Source organism: Lipotes vexillifer, unplaced genomic scaffold (genome assembly GCF_000442215.2).
Source record: "Lipotes vexillifer unplaced genomic scaffold, Lipotes_vexillifer_v1.1 scaffold699, whole genome shotgun sequence".
Lineage (NCBI taxonomy): Eukaryota > Metazoa > Chordata > Mammalia > Artiodactyla > Lipotidae > Lipotes > Lipotes vexillifer.
Window position 1 is genome coordinate 972,826 of NW_006788818.1, and position 22,905 is coordinate 995,730.

Sequence of the window (22,905 nt, forward strand, 5' to 3'; positions counted from 1 at the left end):
GAGTCTAGAGACTGTGATCGGTGGAATCCAAGGGCTGAGGTCAGGGGTCAGGGAAGCTCAGGTCAGAGGGAACAAGGAGGCAAAGGCTGAAGGGGAAGAGATCTGAGGACAGGGGTCAAGGAGGCTGGAGGCCTGACCTTCCTGGTCCAGTGGCCAGGCTCTGTGTTTACGTCCTGTCCCCTTCCCCAGCTCCCAGCTTTGATTATGCCGACATGCCGTCACCGCTGGGCGAGTCTGAGAACACCATCACCGTGCTGCTGAGGCCGGCGCAGGGCCGCGGGGCGCCCATCAGGTGCGGATGCCTGCACGGAGGGGCGGGGGGTCAGGGCCATAGGGAAGAGGCCCCTCCTCTGACCCAGAGTCCCCACCCAGGCCAGCTCACCCTTGTCCTTCCTCAGTCTCACACTAAGGGTTCAGAGTGTCAGGAGGAGGACATTCTGTGATCCCGGGCAGGCAGGACGCCTGCAGCCGCTCCCCTCTGAGGCCGCAGGGTGCCTGGTGGTGACTGTCATGAGATATCTGGACAACATCCAGCCTGGAGAGGGGACTGTTCAGGCCCTCTCCAGAGGGCCTCCTTCTGGCACCTTGGAGAAGTGAACTCTGGGGGCCTTATTTTTCCCAGCATTTTCCCTGGAGGATCCCATCCAGGGAGACACAGAGATGGGCTTTCTGGAAGGCTAGTGCAGCCAGCCAGATGGGGCCATCTCTCTGGAGTGGCCAAGAGCTTGGCCTCCCCACTTCTTTGCAGAGAAAGCTGATACCATAGTGGCTGTTTCTGTTGGGGAGAAGGTGCTGGAGACAAGATATGTGTGTGTGTGTGTGTGTGTGTGTGTGTGTGCGCGCGCGCGTGTGCGCGTGTATGCACGTGTGGTGAGGACACGTGATGTGTGTGTGTGTGCGTGCGCGTGTGCGCGTGTATGCACGTGTGGTGAGGACATGTGATGTGTGTGTGTGTGTGCGCGTGTGTGCGTGCGCGTGTGCGCGTGTATGCACGTGTGGTGAGGACACGTGATGTGTGTGTGATGTGTGAGTGTGTGAAGGAGAGTGAGCGTGTTTGTGGAATGTGTGCACATACTTCCTGTCAGCCAGACATCGTGTTAGGGACTTTACCTGCATGAGTCATGTTATCCTCGTGGCAGCCTGTGGAGTGGGTATTAGTACCCTTATTTTACACATCAGGAAACAGGCCCAGAGAGCCTGAATAATGAGCCTCCATGGCCACAGAGCTGGTAAACGATAGCGCTGGGATTTGGAAGCCAGGTTTGTCTGCAAAGCCTGCACCTTTCCTTGAAGTCACAGAGCCTCCCTGCCCCTCTGGTCCACCCCCTCCTACCATAAAGTTTCATGCACTGGGAGAGGGTGACAGCCTGCATTTGGGCATGGGAGGGTCCTCTTAAGCCCCCCAAGAAGGCAGTGGGTTTCCCAGGTGCCCTTGACACCCCCTCATTTCCTCACTCCTCCCCACTTCCACTCTTTTCTCCTGCTTTGGCTCCCCTGTATTTGCCACTGCAAAGCCTGCCCTGGGCTGATTCCCAGACCCCAGGAAAAAGTCTGGGCATCTCAGGGGCATTTGGCGTTTTGCAGGAGCCTCAGGGCCCTGTTTTCTCTGAATCTGGGAGGAGTTGGGAAACCAGCATCACCTTCTCCTTTCCTTTTCCCTTGGGGGATCCTGTGTGCAGGCCTGGTCACCGTCTCTCAGGGATGATGATGGCAGGGCTGGGTCAGGGCAAGGGGTGGACCATGTGAGGGGGAGAGGCCTGATGGCTGTGCAACCTTGGTCATGTCCCTTCACCCCTCTGAGCCTCCCTTAGGTGCATCATGGGGATCATCCCAGATCAAGATGTGTTTCATTCATGGCTAATGATTATTATCATCTCCTGGTGGGACTTCGGGACAGGAGAGGCCTCACATCAGCCTGGGAAATGGAGGGTTGACAAGGGCCTGGGCTGGTTAGTGATGGAATGAACCTGTCTGGCCCAAATCCCAGGGTGCTGGGGTGAGTCCCTCCCAACTTGGAAGCTCAAAAGAAACAGCTGGAGAGCAAGGAAAAGGCATTTCTACTTTGCCAGAGTGCAGGCTGTCAGTATGGGGTATCCCATGCCAAGATGTGACCGAGGCCGGGACTGGAAATATTTAAATTTGTCAGCATTCATTTATTTACTCTTGGCTTTGTTCCACAGAGGATTTGGAAGAGTTCACAGCAAGGCCATTCAGTAACGTGATGAAAATAAATAGAAACACACAAGTCGGGACCAGGAGACACAAGTCAGAGGGAATACAGACCAGGGAACACAAATCAGCCATCAGGACCGGGAGATGGCAGGCTCAGAGTTGCAGTCTCAAGGCTGCCTCCGGGTTGGGAGGGTACTCGAGATGTAGGGTTAGTGTGACCTCGTTTGCCTGCTAAGTGACCTGCTCCCCCACTGGAGGGCAGTTCCAGGAAGCCTACATCCCCCAAGTGCCCAGCACAGGGCCCATGTCTGAGCTTAGTAGACACTTTCTGGATGAGTGAATGCATCATGTTTTACTCGAATTTATTGTGGCCTAGAGGGACCTGTCGGGAACCTGGTTGGAGCCTGAGGCTAGGGGTTCCCAGGCCCTGGAGGACTCATTGAGGAGTCAGGGTGGGGCTTTAGGGCTTGGTTCCCTTAAGCAGGGCTCACATTCTTTCAGCCTTAGTTGCAGTAATAACAGCTGACAGGCACTGGCTGCTTGCTAAACTTGCCTCCTTCCTCACCTCTACCTTATGTAACAGTCCTGTAATCACTCCCATTTTACAGAGGAGGAAACTGAGGCCCAGGGAGCTTAAGTGACTTGCCCAGCTAGTAAGAGGCAGAGCTGAGATGAGCCCTCTCCTGGGCCTGACCCCAAAGCCCACGCCCTTAGCCACCAGATGGCCCTCCCTGTTCTCTGGCAACCGTGACCGCTTCCCCTCCCCATGGCCAGTGTGTACCAGGTTATTGTGGAGGAGGAGCGGCCACGGAGACTCCGGCGGGAGCCGGGCGGCCAGGACTGCTTCCCGGTGCCGCTGACCTTCGATGCGGCGCTGGCCCGAGGCCTGGTGCACTACTTTGGGGCCGAACTGGCGGCCAGCAGTCTGCCTGAGGCCATGCCCTTCACCGTGGGGGACAACCATACCTATCGTGGCTTCTGGAACCCACCGCTTGAGCCCAGGAAGGCCTACCTCATCTACTTCCAGGCAACAAGCCACCTGAAGGGGGTGAGGGGCCGGCCGGGGTGGTGGCGGGGGCTGCTGGGGGGCAGGATTGGCGATACCTTGGAGCAGGCTGCTACAGAGGTCAGAGACCCACCCCCTCCAGGCCCTCCCCCCGTCCTGATCCCGCCCCCGCTGATGAGCCTTGCCCTCCGATAGCTCCTCCCACTCCCAGCCCCGCCCACTCACCTGAGCCCCGCCCTCCTAACCCCAGCCAGCTTCTCTCCAGCAGTACCCCCTTCCTGAACCATTTTTCCCCAGACTCTTTTCTATCCAAGCTCCCAGCCTGGTCCCTGCTGCCCCCTGAGGCCCTGGTCTATCTCAGGCTCCTCTCTCTCCAGAGGGGGTCCATCTCAGGTTCCCACTTTCACCAGACCTTGAGGAGGCCTGGGACCCGCCTCCTCCCTGAAGCCCCGCCCTTCTCCAGGCTCCTCCCTCCTCGGAGAGCTCCTTCCCAGGCTGCCCCCCTCCTTAGCAGACCCCTGGATCTAGGCCCCACCCTCATTTCTGAGCGCCTCCCCCAACCAGCCCTCTTCCCATGCTGTTTCTTTCTGTTCCCACCCATCTCATCCCCCTTTCCTAAGGCATTACCCTACTGCAGGCTCCTTCCCTCTTGGCCCCTCCCTCCCTGGTTCCCCTCAGGCCCTCTTGCCAGGTGGGGTGTCTTTAATAACAGTCCACGCCAGAAAAGCCCTGACCAGGCCCAAGACACGCTGTCTAAGATTCCCTCTGGGGAGGGTCAGGTCTTGGCTTCAGCGGTGCTGAGACCCCCATCTGTGCCTCCAGGAGACCCGGCTGAATTGCATCCGCATTGCCAGGAAAGGTAAGTCCCTCTGGGTTCAGTCCTTCAGTAGCGGGTTTCTTACTTGCTGGGCTCTGGGGAGGTGGGCTCTGGGGAGGTGGACCCTGGGTCCCCAGGCCTGTGGGAGCAGAGGAGGGTGGTCTGGCAGGCTTGGGGGTCAGGAAACATTTCCCTTTCTTGCTCCCTATGTGCCCCACCTCAAGGGCTCCTTCTTGCAGACTGGGCAGTGGGGACAAACCCTCATCCTGCCATGGTCACAGAAGGGGCCTTGGCAGGGGCCTGGAGGAGGATGAGCCATTATGGTCGGGCCACGGGGGTGGTGGGTACTGGACACTGAGGTCTGTATCTTGCCCCTTTCCTGTGGTGGGGAGAAGTGGGGACAGCGTGGACCCTGTGGTGTAGGGATTGTCCCTGCTCCCAGATGGGGAATGTGGTTGGTTCCCCATCCTGAGATGCCCTAACCATGCCCTGGGTACATAATTCTCTCCCTCCATTGCCTCCCAGGAGGGCAAAAGGGTGGGGTCTGAAGGCCCCACACATCCTCCATCTCCCGTCCACTGAAGGACGGGGAGGATTTGAGGAGGCAGAGAGGTGAAGGGAGCTGATATCCCTGATAGGGGCACAGGGCACGTAAAGCCTCTGCCACGGGAATGCGGAAGGTGTGAGGGATGATGAGGAGATGGGTTTGATTGAAAGGCAGGACATGTGCTGAGGATGAGGGGCAGATGTTTATTCCTTGGGGCTTAAGGTGGTCCTGATCTCCCCTCTGATCCTTTGTTCTGCTTTGTTCTTCCCAGCTGCCTGCAAGGAAAGCAAACAGCCCCTGGAGGTGTCCCAGAGGTCGGAGGAGATGGGGCTTATCCTGGGCATCTGTGCAGGGGGACTTGCCGTCCTCATCCTCCTCCTGGGGGCCATTATTATTATCATCCGAAAGGGGTGAGTGAGGCCGGTGCCCTGGCCCACCCGAGGCTTCTCTCTGTCAGAGGCCTGGTGAGCAGAGAGGAGGCTGGGGGCTGGTCAGGCAGTCGCCTGGCGGGTGTGTGGAGGGCTGCCAGCCTGGGCATCAGGCCTGTGGATGGACCCAAGCCGGGTTGGGGGAAGCCCGAGACTCTGCAAATGGAGCTGCCCTAGAGTGGCTTGGCTGGAGCCCAGTTCTGGCTGGTGCCGGGTGCCACTGTCCAGGCAAGGGCACTCACTGCCGGCTGCCAAGGAGCCGTGCTGGGCGTGGGCACCGCCCTCCTGTGCCTGCTGGGCTGTTCTGATGGGGATGATGTGGAGGTAACCTGTCTTGGAATCCTCAGCCCCCCGAAGGTCTTCTGCTCTCTTGTCTGCCCTAACCACGGGGTTGTGGTGTTGATCCTGAGGTGGGGGCAGGGGTCACTCCACTTCAAAGCAAGGACCCTCTGTGCTTCCCAGGCCCCACCTTCTCTTGGGCTTAGCTTGCCCTGGACTCTGTTACTGTTGATCCCTGAGGAGTCCTCCTGGGCCCATGACTCAGGGGAGACCTCCTTTCTGTCTGTGCCATCTCCTGGGCCTCAAAGGTCCAGTCCTTGTGTTTGTGAGCGATGCATTTTCCCAGTGCATTTTGCAGTGGGCAGAGTGAATCCCAGCATATCTTAGAATCCAGAATTTACAATTTTGGAGTTTTAGAAATCCAGGATTTGAGATTCTGAGAATCTCAGAATTTAGAATTACAGAGGCTCAGAGCCCAGAAACTGAGGGCTGCCATGTAGCTCAAGGACGTCTAGTCTAGTGGTTTTCCAGTCTTTCAAAAGCAGCAGAACCCATCTTCAAAACACCAAATAAACCTCTCCTGGGAGCTCAGTATATGGAGCAGCTGAAGGCTGAGCCTCGGGTTGGAGCCGAGTGGGGACTTCTGAGACCCCTTTGCTCTCCCTCCCCACCCCACCGCATTCCCCACCAGGCAGCCCCAGGACACTGTGGTCCAAGCCCCTTAATTGAGGGATGGAGATGCTGAGGCCCAGAAGGGGCATGGACCTGCCCAAGGTCACCCAGGGAGCCAGAGGCAGAGCCTGCTCCACCCTCTCCCCACCTGGGCTCTGGCTTCTGTAGCCCTTGCTGCTGCCAGGCTGGGCACACATGGGTGTGTTGGCTCTGGGTCTCTAGGATGCCAGGAGCAGATAAGCAGGATCCAGGGAGATGAGGGAGAACTGGCCAGGGCCCCCTTGCCTGAGGCCAGGCAATGATAAGAGAAAAACTCTCCTAGAGAGTCTGGGGGTGGGGCATGCCGCCGTTGGGGTGGCGTGGGGATGTCCAGTCCAGAGTGCTGGGCTGATTTTTCCCTTCCCGCAGTCCCTGTACAGATTCCTGAGGCAAAATATTTTAAACTATCATTTAATGAATATTACTCTGTGCCAGGAGTTCTATACACATCAGCCATTAGAACAGGAGTTATTGAGCACCTACTGTGTACGGAGCACTGTTCTGGGACTCAGAATACATCAGAGAATTTTTCCTTCTTGCATCCTGGCCCACGAAGCAGGTCTAAGTCCCTTAGACAGGTCAGGAAACTATCATTAAGCGACTTGCCCATGTCACTTGGCTAAGTGGCAGGTCCTGACTGAACCCAGGCCTGACTGCAAAGCCCATCCTCCTCACGGCTGGGCACGTGAAGGGCCTCACCACAACTGGCACACAGTAGGTTCCTGTAAGTGGCAAGGCCCTGGGGGCTGGGTAGTGGTGCAGATAGACAGGGCTGTAAGGGAGGGGTCAGATCTTGGGGGTTGCAGGTGGTATTTGAGGCTCTAGAAATTTACCCTCAAGGGAAGATTGGCAATGTAGGGGATGTTACCCACCCCTGCAAAGAGAGCGCCAGGCTCAGGAGAGGATGGGTCAGAGATGCTGCCAGAGCCTCACTAGGAAACCCTCCACTTTATGCAGCTGCTACTGGAAGCCTCTAGGATCCACCCCACTCCCCCACCCCCCTGCCCCTCCTTAGGTCCTCTAAAAGCCATTTGGTCCCATTCTGTAGCACCTCACTGCATCCCCCGAATCCTGCCTGGCCTTCAGGGTCCACTGTGCTCCTGAGGGCTTCCCTAGTCTGCATTGTGGGGTGCCATGGGACAGAGAAGCTCTGGCAGGGATGGGGGTGTTCCGATCAACCTGGGGTACAGATGTAATGGACAGATTAGGAGGTTGCGGAGGGAGGGCAGCTCCCAGTTAGCCCCCGTGCACCCTGGTCCACCCTGCGGACAGTGAGGCTGGATGCACCTGCTCTGGGGAACTCCGGGGTGCCCCTGGCCGGTTGGATCCCTTGGTTCCGCTTCCAGAGACCCTCCCCACATCCCTTTGCAGCCCTCCCCGCCCGGCCCCCCCAACCCCGGCACTTCATTCACATGCTTGCAGCGCTTTGCTCAGTATTTCTCTTCCCTGCTGGGATGAGAGCTGCATGGGGCTGGAAGAAGTTCTGTCTTGTTGGCTGTGTGTCCCCAGGTCTGGCCCAGGGGACTTGGGTCCTCCTGAACCGCCCCTGCCAACCCAGCAGGAGGAGGGGGCAGGGAAGGGCTGAGCACATGCTTGCCATGGGGAGATTATTATTAACCTCACTTGTTTAGAGGGGGAAATGGAAGCTCATAAAGGTGGAGTTCTTTTATTTATTTTTCCTCATTTATTGATTACTCAATTTAGTAAAATATCTAGGGAATATAATGTGCTGGGCACTGTCCTGAGCCCTGGGGATCCAGTGGTGGGCAAAAGCGACAAAGATGCTGTCCTCTTGTGCTTTGTGGTTATAAGTGGGGGGACTGGCATTAAACTAGAAAAAGCACAAATGCGTAATTACAAATTGTGAAAAGACCAGGGTGTCGGGGTGGGGGGCAGAGAGAGGGTAAAGGGGGACATAATGTAGTTGGTGACTGTGGGAGACTCCTTAGGGAAGGCTCTTTTAAAGTCATGATATTTCAGCTGATACCAGAAGAACGCCACTCCTTCAGCCCCTCCCCCCTCCCCTCAGGGCCTCTGTGAACAGCTCAGGGCCCTGGACCCCCCCTTTGTCCCTGGGGTGGGTGACATGCTATGTGACCTCGAGCCAATCTCCTGCCCTGGCCGGGCCTCAGTCTTCCCCTCCCCTCTCCTTCTCTTCCCTCCGCCGTGATGGGTGACGTTGGGTGGGTGAGTGGAGGACCCCGGAGTGGGCCTGGATGGGGCCTCAGGGGGAGCTGGCTCTGGGGGCAGGGTCCTGGGCCTGTTCTTGACTCTCACTGACCCCCAAGAGCCCCAGGCAGACCGTGACTCTCCCGGGACTGGCTTCCCCACCTGGGAGCTGGGAATCAGACCTGCCCCCACTCCTCGCTGCTGGTACCTGGCAGTCAGGTCAGGGCTCTTGACCTCCCTGTGCTCTGGGTGCCCGTGAGGGGGTGACCCGGCTCCCTTCATGGACCCCACACCCAGGGGCAGTCTGGGTGGGTGACGAGGCCGCAGTGTCCCCTGCCCCGGCCACCTGTTCCCTCTCAGGCACAGGTGCGTGCAGAGGGCTGTCCTGTCAGGGGTAGAGGGGCCTGCAGGGGTGGGCGGCACGGGGACTGCAGTGGGGACTGTCCACAGGGGAGAGTGTGGCAGTTACCTTGAGTGTGTGCGTGGGGGTGTCCGTGTGTGTGAGCGCAGGCGTCTGTGTGTGTGAGCGTGTGTTTGTGAATGTGTGTTTGTGTATGTACCTGTGTGTGTCAGTGTGTGTTTGAATACATGTGTACGAGTGTCTGCATGTGTGTAAATATCTGTGTTTGTAAGTGCATGAGTGTGTCATTGTGTTTCTGTGTGTGAGCGTGTGTATCCAGATGAGTGTGTCTGCATATGTGAGCGTGCAGTGCATTTCTCTTAGTGAACACGTGTATGACTGTGTGTGAAAGCTCTGCTTCCCTCCAGGCCCTTTCCCCACCTCCTTCTCACTCCAGCAGTGGGCTTGGGGAAGGTTCTAGAAGGGACCTTGGGTCCTAGTCCTCAGAGACTGAGCCCGGCCAGCCCTTGGGTCAAGGAAGGCCCTTCTGACTTGTCGGTTCCCGGCCAACCCCGTCCCCGGCACGGAAAGCACCAGGCCCCTCCCTGCCGGGGGTGCTGCCCTGGGCCCGGCCTGGGGAAGGACCGTGGCCCACCTGTGCTGTTCTCTTTGCACGCTGCCAGGAGAGACCACTATGCCTACTCCTACTACCCGTAAGTAGCGTACCTGCCTCAGAGCCCTGCCCCTCCTGGGGAGCCCCTGCCCCCACCCCGGCCTGGCCTGGCGTCAGCCCCTCCTCCACGGCCACCCTGTCTCTGAGCTTCCCTCCTCTGCTCTGTCTCTCTTTTCCCTGTCGTCCTCCTGCGTGGAGGTCAGGAGCTCTGGCTTTGTGGTCAGAGTCTCAGTTTCAGACCTGGCTCTGCTGAGCCACCCCAGGCAAGTCACTCGACCTCCCTGAGCCTCTGTGTCCTCTCGCCCCTGAGGCAGCCCCTTGTGTCTTGAGCCACTCCTGCTGGGTGGGACCTCCTGATGTCAGACCACAGTCCGCGTCTAGGAAGGTCCTCACCCGGGTCCCACTCCAGATCCACAGCTCTGTGCGCGTGTGTGTGGGGCAGACAGATGGCAGCTCTCCACACGGTGCACACGGCTCCCAGGGTGCCACCAGCCCTTCTCCAGCTGGTGACCCCAGCTCCTCAGACCCACCATTTCCTGGGCACCTCCCCTGGGCTCAGTTCTTCACACAGAATTTGCACAACCCTGAGAAGAGGCACTGTGATCACCCCATTTTACTGATGAGGAAACTGAGGCTCAGGGAGGTTAAGGGACTCCTCAGAGGCCACAGGACAGGCAGAGCTGGGGTTACAAGCCAGGCCCCATTGGACTCCACGGTCTGTCCATGCTGCTCTGTTTCCTGCCTCTGATCGCTGACCCTGCAAGCCTTCCAGAACATTCCCCTTACCTGTGCTTGTCCCCTCCTTGCACAGCAGGCTCAGGTGGCCCCGGGCCAGCCCAGAGGATGGTGGTCTCTCACCTCCTCCCTGGACCCTCTTCTTGCAGGGAAGTCACCCACCGTCACACTGGCTTTTCCAGCAACCACACCCCCGTCAACTCACGTGGAGCCTCCAGCTCGGCTTTGCCAGGAGCTGCTGACAAGGCAGCTCGCCCTCCCTCTCTACTTTGCAGCTAATTTGGAACCTAAACGCAGAACTTTTCCAAGTGTCCATGTTGCGTGGCGTCTGCTTGACCGCACCCTGAGATGGGCTGGAGGCCTCGGTGCGAGGTGTCCCTCCTGGCTGTGTCTGTGGACCTGGTTGGTTGGTGTTTCAGGTTCTTCTTCCAAGTGCACCAGGAGGCCCGGGTGGGACCAGAGCCCTGGGGTACAGCCCCGCAGGCCTTCTAGGCCGGTACCATGGTGACAGGCCCTCCTTGGGCACCATTGTTCGGCCAGCTTGACGGGCTGCCCTCTGCCTGTCTTCCCTGTGGCCGCTGGGTGACCTGTCCCTCCCTCCCTCCGTCTCCTTCCCTCTCTCTCTGCCCCTGTCATGGCCCCTGTTCTCTCCTGCTCTGTCAGTCCTCTGCCCCTTCTCCCTCCTCACCTCGCTTCCTCCTCCACCTTCTCTCTTATGTTCATGGTCAAGGTCGCAGCCACAGAGGCCTCTTCTCACCTGCCCCCAAATGGGCCTTTGGCTCTGCCCTGGCCACAGTGAGGGTGATGGCCAGAGCCCGCGGGTGGGGCTGGGAGCTGGAGGCCTGGGCCTGCTGAGCCATCTCTTGTCCAGACTGGGAAGGCCGCACCCACCGCAGTGCACAGCAGCACCGGTCCCCAGCGTGGACACAGAGCCATCTTAGCACAGGAAGGACGTCGAGGTCCTGGCAGGAGGGGCATCCAGAGGTCATCCTGTCCCCCTTGGGCCCCAGGCGGCTCTTGAGCCAGGAGGGGCTGAGTGGAGTTTGCCTGTTTGTCTGGGGGATCCCTGCACTGGCCTCTTCATCTCCATGGATGACCAGTGTCCCTGAGCCCGCGTGACCCGGAAGTCCTCTCTCAGGTCTGCCCCACACCCTGCATGCTGTAGCGCCTAGAGGTGAACGGCTCTCTCGCCCCGAGCCTTCCCTGTGATTGGGCCCTGGCTCTTCTCCAGTCTCAGCGCAGGTCCCAAGTCCTTTCCCTTTGCCCGTCGCGCAGCCCCTCGATCTTGGAGCTGTGGCGCCTGCCTCCCCGCCCCGTCCTCCCTCCCACTTTCCTCCGAGTTCCCTGGGGTCACAAACTGCCATCCTCATCTGTAAAGCTGGGCTGCAGGTCTGGGCTGTGTGTGGCCTCTGCCCAGGGGCTCTCCAGAAGCTCTGTCCTCTCGGGAGGGACTGGGGCCTCTCGACTTCTCTCTCTGCTGCTTCCGGTGGCTGGATGGACTGGTGGGCAGTGACGGGAATAGGGACCCCGCGTGGATTTCTTTACAAGTCTGGTGTGGCCTGTGGTGCAACCATTCTGGGGGTTCTGGGGGGTAAGAAGAAGTCATGGTTGGAGTCATCCTGTGCCCAGTGAAAACTCAGGGCAGCTGTGTGGTGAGGACGGAAGAAGGAAGGTTACCTATGGGCCTTGCTGGGGCTGGAGCTGGGGCAGGCATCTCCCTTGTTTGGGGTGCAGTGACTGTCTGCTGTGACACCAAAATAGTCACCCAGAGTGACTTTCCCCCCTTTCCCGAGCCCTTGGGGCCAGTGAGAGTTAGGAGGCAGATCCCAGCCTGAGGCCACTGCTGTTCCATCCCTTGCTGTCATCAAAGGTCCCAAGGACAGGGACCCTGCCCAGTCCTTCTTAGGGGAGGCAGCAGCTCACTGGGTCTGGTGGGCAAAGGATGGAGGCAGAGCCCCCTCAGCATCCAGAGATGCTTCTAGACTGGCTCCTGGCCTCAAGGGCCCCTGACTGCCAGGCCTCCCCATCTACCTCTGGCTGCTGTCCTGCCCAGCTGAGCACCCATGTCTCCCATCAACCCTCCTCTGCAGGAAGCCAGTGAACATGACCAAGGCCACGGTCAACTACCGCCAGGAGAAGACCCACATGATGAGTGCCGTGGACCGGAGCTTCACGGACCAGAGCACCTTGCAGGAGGATGAGCGGCTGGGCCTCTCCTTCATGGACGGCCATGGCTACAGCCCCCGGGGTGAGTGCCCGGCCCTTCCTCGTGGCCCCCAGGCACTCCTCCCCCAGACTTCTGAGCCAACAGCCCAGAGCCCCACATCAGATGATTCTGTAACACCCCGAACCAACAGTACTAAGCATCCTGCTGGGTACCAGCACCAGCCCTGGGAATACAGAGAAGGCACAGGTATTATCTTTGTCCTGGAGGAGCTTTAGGAAAACTGAGGACTTAGACACAGATTCATCTAAGAGGAGTGCAAGTTCACAGGTTAATTGTGGGAAGAGTTCTGGGGACTCAGAGGAGGGAGCGCTGCTGCGGGATCAGAGCAGTCTCTTTCCTGCTGTGTGAGAGGAAGTGCTTGGGAGTCAGACCTCAGTTTGCATCTCAGATCCCCTTAGGTGCATGACCTGGGGCAAGTGGCTTAATCTCTCTGGATGTCTGCTTCCTCGTGTGTAAAGTGAGAGTAAAGATCATCTCTGCTGGTAGGGCTGCTGGAGGACTAAATAAGAGAATGTGTGTACATCATTTAGTGCTATACCTGGCCTGCAGGGAGAGTATAGTGAGTCAGCTGTATGTGCTAGGAGCTTGTCATAAATTGCTTCATCACATATCTTTTTATTCTACTTAGTGCTGATTTGTACAAAAAATAACATTTATGAAAATCATAAAGTCATAATAATACACCAAACACCGGTGAACCCCGCTGGTGAATTTGAACGTCATCTGGGTGCCCCTTCCATATCCCCTACCTCCCTCTTACGTGTAAATATTCCCCGGAAATTTATGTTTATAACTTTCCTACCTTTTGGGGAGTAATTTTACCATATGTGCATGTGTCCCCCAAACAGTGCATTATATAATTTTGCTCATTTTCGAGCTTGATAGAAATGAAATTGCTCTCTATTTTTCAACACAACACCATGTTTCCAATATTTACCCAGGTGGATGTTTTGCTGTGGTTCATTTATTTTCTCTGATGTATAGCTTTCCACTGTATGAATATATCACAATTTATTTCTTCATTCTGGCATCCATGGGCATTTGATTTGTTCCTAGTTTTCTTGTCATTACAAACGAGGCTGCTGTGAACATTCTTAAATGAATCTCCAGATGCACCTGCACAGCAGATTCTGGGAGAAGAACTGCTGGATTATAAAGTATGTGCTTGTTTTGCTTTATAAGACAGTGTCAGATTGTTTTCCAAAGTGTCTTTGCCTGTGTTCACTGCTAACAGCAGGGTGTAAGTTTCCATTGCTCCACATCAAGATCAAAATTTGCCAGGCTTCTTCACTTTTGTCAAACTAGTTTTTATAAGATGGTAATTCTCTATAGTCTTAATTTACATTTCTCTGATTACTAGCGAGGTTGAATATATTTGCAAATCATCATTGGCCATTCAGGTTTCTTCTTCCATAAAATGCCTGTTCATGTCTTTTACCTAATTTTCTGTTCGGTTTTCTGTTGCTATCTTAGTGGTTTTTAGGAGTTCTTTATATATTTGGGATGAGACTCACGGCTGGGCCTCTCCTTCATGGACGGCCATGGCTACAGCCCCCGGGGTGAGTGCCCGGCCCTTCCTCGTGGCCCCCAGGCACTCCTCCCCCAGACTTCTGAGCCAACAGCCCAGAGCCCCACATCAGATGATTCTGTAACACCCCGAACCAACAGTACTAAGCATCCTGCTGGGTACCAGCACCAGCCCTGGGAATACAGAGAAGGCACAGGTATTATCTTTGTCCTGGAGGAGCTTTAGGAAAACTGAGGACTTAGACACAGATTCATCTAAGAGGAGTGCAAGTTCACAGGTTAATTGTGGGAAGAGTTCTGGGGACTCAGAGGAGGGAGCGCTGCTGCGGGATCAGAGCAGTCTCTTTCCTGCTGTGTGAGAGGAAGTGCTTGGGAGTCAGACCTCAGTTTGCATCTCAGATCCCCTTAGGTGCATGACCTGGGGCAAGTGGCTTAATCTCTCTGGATGTCTGCTTCCTCGTGTGTAAAGTGAGAGTAAAGATCATCTCTGCTGGTAGGGCTGCTGGAGGACTAAATAAGAGAATGTGTGTACATCATTTAGTGCTATACCTGGCCTGCAGGGAGAGTATAGTGAGTCAGCTGTATGTGCTAGGAGCTTGTCATAAATTGCTTCATCACATATCTTTTTATTCTACTTAGTGCTGATTTGTACAAAAAATAACATTTATGAAAATCATAAAGTCATAATAATACACCAAACACCGGTGAACCCCGCTGGTGAATTTGAACGTCATCTGGGTGCCCCTTCCATATCCCCTACCTCCCTCTTACGTGTAAATATTCCCCGGAAATTTATGTTTATAACTTTCCTACCTTTTGGGGAGTAATTTTACCATATGTGCATGTGTCCCCCAAACAGTGCATTATATAATTTTGCTCATTTTCGAGCTTGATAGAAATGAAATTGCTCTCTATTTTTCAACACAACACCATGTTTCCAATATTTACCCAGGTGGATGTTTTGCTGTGGTTCATTTATTTTCTCTGATGTATAGCTTTCCACTGTATGAATATATCACAATTTATTTCTTCATTCTGGCATCCATGGGCATTTGATTTGTTCCTAGTTTTCTTGTCATTACAAACGAGGCTGCTGTGAACATTCTTAAATGAATCTCCAGATGCACCTGCACAGCAGATTCTGGGAGAAGAACTGCTGGATTATAAAGTATGTGCTTGTTTTGCTTTATAAGACAGTGTCAGATTGTTTTCCAAAGTGTCTTTGCCTGTGTTCACTGCTAACAGCAGGGTGTAAGTTTCCATTGCTCCACATCAAGATCAAAATTTGCCAGGCTTCTTCACTTTTGTCAAACTAGTTTTTATAAGATGGTAATTCTCTATAGTCTTAATTTACATTTCTCTGATTACTAGCGAGGTTGAATATATTTGCAAATCATCATTGGCCATTCAGGTTTCTTCTTCCATAAAATGCCTGTTCATGTCTTTTACCTAATTTTCTGTTCGGTTTTCTGTTGCTATCTTAGTGGTTTTTAGGAGTTCTTTATATATTTGGGATGAGACTCATTTGTCCCTTATGAATTGCAAATATCTTCTCCCAATTTGTGGCTCATCTTTGCAGGTTATTTATAGTATCTTTGGATGAACAGATTTTTATTTCAATTCAGTCAAGTTCATCAATCTTTTCCTTTTTGATTTCTATTTTTTGTGCTTGCTTAAAGAATTCTTCCTTGTGCAAGGTCATAAGATATTTTTTACTTTTGTCTAAAACTTTTAATATTTTGCATTTCACATTTAAATCTTTATCCATCTGTAGTTGATTTTTGTATGTGATATGAATTAAGGATTAGGGAAAACCAACTGTCCCAGCATCAGGTATTATAGTTCATATTTTCACCACTGATTTGCAGTGCCACCCTTATCATATATCACATTCCCATACATATATGGATTGTGTTTTGGGTCCCTATTCTCTTTCAGCGGCCCGTTTGGTGATTCCTGTACCAATAGCAAACTAGCTATCTAGGTCTTGATTTTTGACACATGAAGCCCTCCCAACTTAGTTCTTCATCAAGGGTGTCTTGGCTCTATTTGCGCTCATTCTCTTTCTTACAGATTTTAAAATCATCTTTTCAAGTTCCTTGGAAAACTTTGTTGGATGAATTTGCTTTGAATCTTTGGATCAATTTTCATTTTGTAAAACTGAAACTCTGTATCCATTAAACGCCCCTTTCCCCACCTTCTCAGCCTTAGTTCTTCATCAAGGGTGTCTTGGCTCTATTTGCGCTCATTCTCTTTCTTACAGATTTTAAAATCATCTTTTCAAGTTCCTTGGAAAACTTTGTTGGATGAATTTGCTTTGAATCTTTGGATCAATTTTCATTTTGTAAAACTGAAACTCTGTATCCATTAAACGCCCCTTTCCCCTACCTTCTAGCCCCTGGCAACCGCCATTCTACCTTCTGTCTCTATGACTTTGATTATCTCATATTAAGTGGAATCATACGGTACTTGTCTTTAGGGACTGGCTTATTTCTATTAGCATAATGTACTCAAGGTTCATCCATGTTGTAGCATCTTTCAGAACTGCCTTTGTTTTCTTAAGTGTTTTATAAAATTGCTTTTTAAAAAATATTTTATTTATTTATTAAAAAATTTTTTTTGGCCACGCCGCACAGCATGTGGGATCTTTAGTCCCCCAACCAGGGATCGAATCCGTATCCCCTGCAGTGGAAGCACAGAGTCCTAACCACTGGACCGCTGGGGAATTCCCAGAATTGCCTTTCTTTTTAAGGCTGAATAATATTTCATTGTATGTATACACATACTTTTCTTATCCATTCGTCTGTTGATGGACACTTGGGTTGCTTCCATGTTTTAGCTCTTGTGAACAATGCTACTATGAACATGGGTGTATACAAATATCTCTTTGGGGCCCTGCTTTCAATACTTTTGGGTATATACCCAGAAATGGAATTGCTGGATCATATAGTAGTTCTATTTTTAATTTTTCGAGGAACTGCCATACTGTTTTCCACAGTGGATGCACCGTTTTACATTCCCACCAATAGTGTACAAGGGTTCCAGTTTTCCCCACATCCTTGCCAACACTTGTTTTCTGTTCAAGACAGTTTTTTTTATAGCAGCCATCGTAATGGATGTGAGATGGTATCTCATAGTTCTGATTTGCATTTCCCTAATGCTGAATGATGTGATGTTGGGCATCTTTTCATGTGTTTATTGGCCATTTGTGTATTTTATCTGGAGAATTTTTGAATTGGGTTGTTTGTCCTTTTGTTGTTGAGTTTTAGGAGTTCTGTATATATTCTGGATATTAATCCTTATCAGATGAACAATTTACAAATACTTTATCTCATAGTGTGGGTTGCCTTTTTACTCTGCAGATAGTGTCTTTTGAGGAACAAATGTTTACATTTTGTTGTAGTCCATTTTGTCTTTTTTTCTCTTTTGTTGCTTATGCCTTTGGTGTCATAGCCCAGAAATCCTTGCCAAATCTGATGTCATGAAACTTTTGCCCTATGTTTTCTTCTAAGAGTTTTATAGTTTTGGGTCTTACATTTAGGTCTTTAGTCTTTTTTGAGTTAATTTTTGTGTATGGTGTTAGATAAGGGTCCAACTTCATTCTTTTGCATATGGATGTCCAGTTTTCCCAGCATAAATGGTACTGATACATTTTTAGAATATCATATTTCTAAGTATTGGTCATATAGAGAAATGCAGTTGATTTTTATATGTATAGATGTTGATCTTATATCCATACACCTTGATAAACTTCTTTTTTTTATTGAAGTATAGTTGGTTTAGTTTCAGGTATATAATATAGTGATTTGATATTTTTATAGATTATACACCATACAAAGTTATTACAATATTATTGACTATATTCCCTGTGCTGTATATTATATCCCTGTGACTACTTTATTTTATCACTGGTGGTTTGTACCTCTTAATCCTCTTCATCTGTTTTGCCCATCCTCCCACCCCTCTCCCTTCGGGCAGCCACTAATTTGTTCTCCATATCTGTGAGTCTGTTTCTGTTTTGTTATATTTGTCTATTTGTTTGGCTTTTTAGAGTCTACACATAAGTGAAAACATACAGTATTTGTCTTTCTCTGTCTGATTTATTTCACTAAGCATAATACCCTCCAGGTCCATCCATGTTGTCACAAATGGCAAGACTTCATTCTTTTTTATGGCTGAGTAATATTCCATTGTGTGTGTGTGTGTGTGTGTGTGTGTGTGTGTGTGTATGCCACATCTTCTTTACCTATTCATCTGTTATTGGACACTTAGGTTGCTTCCATATCTTGGCTATTATAAATAGTGCTGCAAAGAACATTGAGGTGCATATCTCTTTTTGAACTAGTGTTTTCATTTTCTTTGGGTAAATATTCAGAAGTGGAATTGTTGGGTCATACGGTAGTTCTATTTTAAAGTTTTTGCAGAACCTCTGCACTGTTTTCTGTAGTGACTACACCAATTTACATTCCTACCAACAGTGCAGGAGGCTTCCCTTTTCTCCACATCCTCACCAACATTTGTTATTTCTTGCCTTTTTGAGGATGGCCATTCTGATGGGTGTGAGATGATATCTCACTGTGGTTTTGATTTGCATTTCCCTGATGATTAGTGATTTTAAACATCTTTTCATGTGCCTGTTGGCCATCTGCATGTCTTCTTTGGAAAAATGCCTACGTCTTTAAGGCATTTTGAGTTTATTTTTAAATATGGTATGAGAAAATGGTCTAGTTTCATTATTTTACTTGTAGTTGTCCAGTTTTCCCAGTACCACTTGTTGAAGAGACTGTCTTTTCCCCATTGTATATTCTTTCCTCTTTGTCATAGATTAATAAACCATATGTATGTAGGTTTATTTCTGGACTCTCTATTCTGTTCCATTGATCTATATGTCTGCTTTTCTGCCAGTACCATACTGTTTTGATTACTATAGCTTTGTAGTATAGTTTGAAGTGGGTGCTTGATACCTCCAGCTTTGTTCTTCTTTCTCAAGACTGCTTTGGCTATTCAGGGTCTAAACTTTCTGATTAATTCTAATTTGTCTGTAGAATCATTCAGATTTCCTGAGTACAAAGGATCTGTGAATATTGACAGTTCTGTTTCTTACTTCTCGTTTCTTATCCTTTTTTTCCTTATCTTTCTGCATGGCACTGGCTGGAACCTCAAACGGAAGTGGTTATAGCAGAAATCATTGTCTTCTTTTCCTGGTTTTAAAAGAAATGCTTCTAACATTAAAACAGCGAGAATGAAGTTTGTCATAGGTTTTTGGAGGAAACGTCTTATCAGATTAACAAAATTCCTTTCAGTTTTTAGTTTGCTAAGAGATGTTATTTTAAATGGGCATTAAACTTAGCAAATGCTTTTTTTTCTGGATTTACTATGATGCCATATTTTTTTCCTTTAGTTTGTTAGTGAGGTGAGTGACATTTTTAGATTTTCTAATGTTAAAATAACCTTCAATTCCTGGGGTAAATTCAACTTGGTCATCATGCATAATTTTTTAAAATGAATTATTGGATTCAGTATAATTATAATATTGTTCAAGATTCTAAAGTTGTATTCCTGAATGGGATTGGCCTATAATTTTTCTTCTTTTATACTGTCTTTGTCTGGTTTCTGGTATCAAGATTCTGTTTGTCTTATAAAATGCATTGAGGGCTTCACTGGTGGTGCAGTGGTTGGGAGTCTGCCTGCCGGTGCAGGGGACGTGGGTTCGTGCCCCGGTCCGGGAGGATCCCACATGCCACGGGGTGGCTGGGCCCGTGGGTCGTGGCTGCTGGGCCTGCGCGTCCGGAGCCTGTGCTCCACAGCAGGAGAGGCCGCAGTGGTGGGAGGCCCGCGTACCGGAAAAAAAAAAAAAAAAAAAAAAAAAAAAAAAAAAAAAAAAAAAAAAAAAAAAAAAAAAAAAAAAAAAAAAAAGCATTGAGGGCTCTTCTCTTTTTTCCTTATCATGGGAGATTGGAGTAATTGACTCCTTGAAAGTTTGGTGGAATTCACCTGTGAAATAATCTTTTTTTTTTTGCTTTCTTTATTGAAACATTTTAAACTTTTAATTCAATCTATTTAAAGAAGTAAAGGACTATTCAAGCTTTCTGGTTTTTTCAAGACACTTTTAGTAAGTTATAGTTGTCTAGGAATGTGTCCATTTCATTTATGTTTTCAAATTCATTGACTTGCATTTATGCATCATGTTCTCTTTGTGACCTCCCTCATTAAATTTACACACACAGTAGTAGCTGTTATCAACCCTTCATCTTGCAAATGAGGAAACAGAGACCCAGAGAGGAGAATCACTTGTCCAGATCAAGCAGAAGGTGGCAGAGTCAGGATTTAAATTCAGGTCTTTCTGAATTGCAAATTGCTGTTTCTGCTGTATCATGCTGGGCCTAGAGGACCGGGTAGGATTTGGACCAGCAGAGATGGGAAGGAAAAGGCAGATGTGCATGAAGAACAGCATGTGTAAATGCATGGAGGTGGGCACAGAGGACGACATGGAGAGGTTTGCTTGGGCTGAAAACTCAAGTGGGTGCTGGGGAGAGTGGGAGGTGAAGGTGGTGTGGGCACATGCCTTGCTGCTGAGTCTTATGAAGAGATGCAGTGAGGCAGGAAACACGGGTTCTGCTCCCAAGGAACTCACTGACTAGTTGGGGAGATGAGATTGACCCAGGGAAGTCCACACTAGGCTAATTGCCAGGGGGTAGTGGGGACAGTTAGTGCTGCTGTAGTCTTGAGAAGATACACATTTGGGCAGGGGAGGTCAGGGTTTCGGCTGAGATGGATAAGATTTGACTGATGGTGAGGAAGGTGGGAGCATTGAAGGCAGGATGCAGGACACGGGGAAGGTGTGACGGCTGGGAAGCTCAAGGTGTATTCAGGAGACTGGAGCTCAGTCTCAAGGCTTCTCTCTCTTTTTTTATGCCCCATGCTGGTCTAGCCGCCACTTCCTTCTTTTCTTTCCAAACAGTGGAGGCCAGAGTTTTGTGGTTTAGAACAGAAAGCCATGTTGATTTTGATGTATCCTCAATATGGAAGTTTTAAATAGGGACTTCCCGTGCTGAGTAAATGTTGAGCTGGGATGTTCCCAAGATGTTGGAATGTGCCCCCTTCGACTCTGATCTTGCCTATGAAAACCCTCAAACCCTCTGGGCCCTGTCCATCCGGAGCTCTTGATCTGTGTGGGAACCAGTGCACCTTATTTGACACCACAAATGCCCCTTTATCAGGGAGAGGAAAACAGAGAAAGACAAGAGGATCCCAGAGTCAGTTGGGCCTGGGTTTGAATCCTGATGCTTCCACTTAAGGAGCAGGTAACTTAACCCTTCTGGGCCTCAGTTTCCTTGTTTAATAGGGGGGATAACAATAGCACCTACTTCATAGGGATATTCTAAGGATTGAATGACTTAAGAATCATGCTAGGCATATGAAAGCACTCAGTATGTTAGATATTGTTAGCTATTATTACAGACTGTGTTTCTTTAAAGTTATTTGCTAATTGCAGATGGTGAAGGAAAAATATAATATGCTGCTAGATTGTATAACCGGTGGCCTGTCTTCATCTGAGGGTGGATGGGAATCGGGGAAAGTGCCCATCTTTGAGGAAAATCTGAGGATCTCCATTTTCGAATGAGGAAACTGAGGTCCAGAGAGGTCAAGTGGCTTGAGTCAGAATTCAAATCCAGGCTTCTCCGACTCCACACCCAGTGTTCTTTCCTCTGGGCCTCAGCCCTCCCCGCAAAACATCAGCTATCCAGTGGTTACTCCCCAAAATTGTCCGACAATCATAATGGAGCTGGAGAGAGCCTGGGAGAGCCCCTGAGTGGTGACCTTGAAGCTGATGGCTGGCTCTTACCTTCCTTCCTCTCTTCCTCCCTTTCAGGGGCTTCCAGCTGTGGGCAAGCTGGTTCTTGGGGTATGTGTGTGTATGGGAGAGGCCGGGGCGGGGGTGGAGTGTGTGTGTGTGTGTGTGTGTGTGTGTGTGTGTGTGTGTGTGTGAGTGTGAGTGAAATCCCATGGTAATTCATGGGTGAGAAGAGTAAGGACCTGTCTTCTCTGGGCCCCAGGAAATGGAGGGTCTTCTTGGCAGCATAATTGTTCATCATCCTTTGTCTTCTGGTGGTCTTATTTGTAGAACATCTTGTGTTGCTCTCGGGCTCAGCTGGAAGCCGCCCAGCTTTGGCTCTGGCTTCCTGTCTGGACCCCAAGCAAGTGGGATTTTTTGCTTGTCTTCACCCATTGCAAGATGATTCCATGCCTACTTGTGAGGCTGTATCAAGGTTTCCAACCCTTCAAGATCTCTGGGATGAGCTGTTGCATTCTGCACCTGGAGAGCTCTCTATGGAGCTGTTGGCATGGTTTCCATGAAGAACACTTAGGACCCCTTCATCTCTGAGTTCTTTGAGCCAGCAGAAATCTTTTTTTCTTGAAACCTTTGTGCTTGTCTTGTGTGTCTGTGGTAGATGGTCTTTAGAGTTGTCAGGTCCTGGACCAAGATCCTACGGTAGAGAAGGACCAAGACAGAAAGGCCACCTCTTGTCAAACAGCTGCCCTGGCTTTCTGGGACTCCAGAGGTCCCTCCCTTTCCTGGAAGCTCCTGATCATGTCAACAGCCCCATCTGCAGGTGCTCATGTGCCAGACACTGGGCTGGGTGCTTCATACACGTTATCTTATTGAATACTTACATCATCATCTTGGAGAGTAACAGTTTTAATCTTCATTTGTCATATGAAAAGGGAAATTTCTGGAGAGTAATTAACATCCCCAAGGTCACATGCAGAGTTGGGATTTGATCTGAGGCCTGTCTGACTTCAGAGCATGTCTCTTAATCACCATATTACACTGTGTTCCCCTGAGGATGTTTCATGAAACAAGCTTTCCGTGGTGAAAGAGGGAGGTGAAACATTGCTATTTTCCTCCATTTCTTGGAGATTTAAAATACACACTAACTTGTTGGAAGCCCTGAGAGGTTTAACAGGGAAAAAAAACCTACTTATTTTTGTTTAAAACAATTGCACAGACTCCTTTAAAACGTAGAACCCCTCCTCATCCTCCTTCTCTTCTTTTTAATGGAATACCATTGAGTCATCTGGCACAACCAGTATTTTCTGGAACACACTTGGACAACCACTACATTAGGCAAATCTCTCCTCTTTGGATCTCAGTTTCCCTATCTGAAAAACTAAGGGTTTGGCGCATTGGACCACGAATGTGTAACTGGCACATGACTTGCACTCCAGCTGTAAGCAACTAGAAATCTGGATAAAATACGTGAAACAGTTG

At 50.4% G+C, this 22,905-nt stretch overlaps 1 protein-coding gene across 4 annotated transcripts in view; it reads left to right on the plus strand.

Moving 5' to 3' along the window:
• Window positions 1-22,905, plus strand: part of PTPRU (protein tyrosine phosphatase receptor type U) — an 89,360-nt gene that overhangs the window by 42,248 nt on the left and 24,207 nt on the right. For 3 of the 4 annotated variants that reach the window (XM_007461831.1, XM_007461833.1, XM_007461832.1), the window contains exons 11-15: window positions 190-292; window positions 2,947-3,220; window positions 4,001-4,037; window positions 4,814-4,952; window positions 11,968-12,125. In XM_007461831.1, the coding sequence (XP_007461893.1) occupies window positions 190-292; window positions 2,947-3,220; window positions 4,001-4,037; window positions 4,814-4,952; window positions 11,968-12,125 (711 nt within the window). Of the gene's footprint in view, window positions 1-189; window positions 293-2,946; window positions 3,221-4,000; window positions 4,038-4,813; window positions 4,953-9,152; window positions 9,183-11,967; window positions 12,126-22,905 lie in introns of all 4 variants that reach the window. The other variant, XM_007461830.1, reaches the window with a different exon arrangement.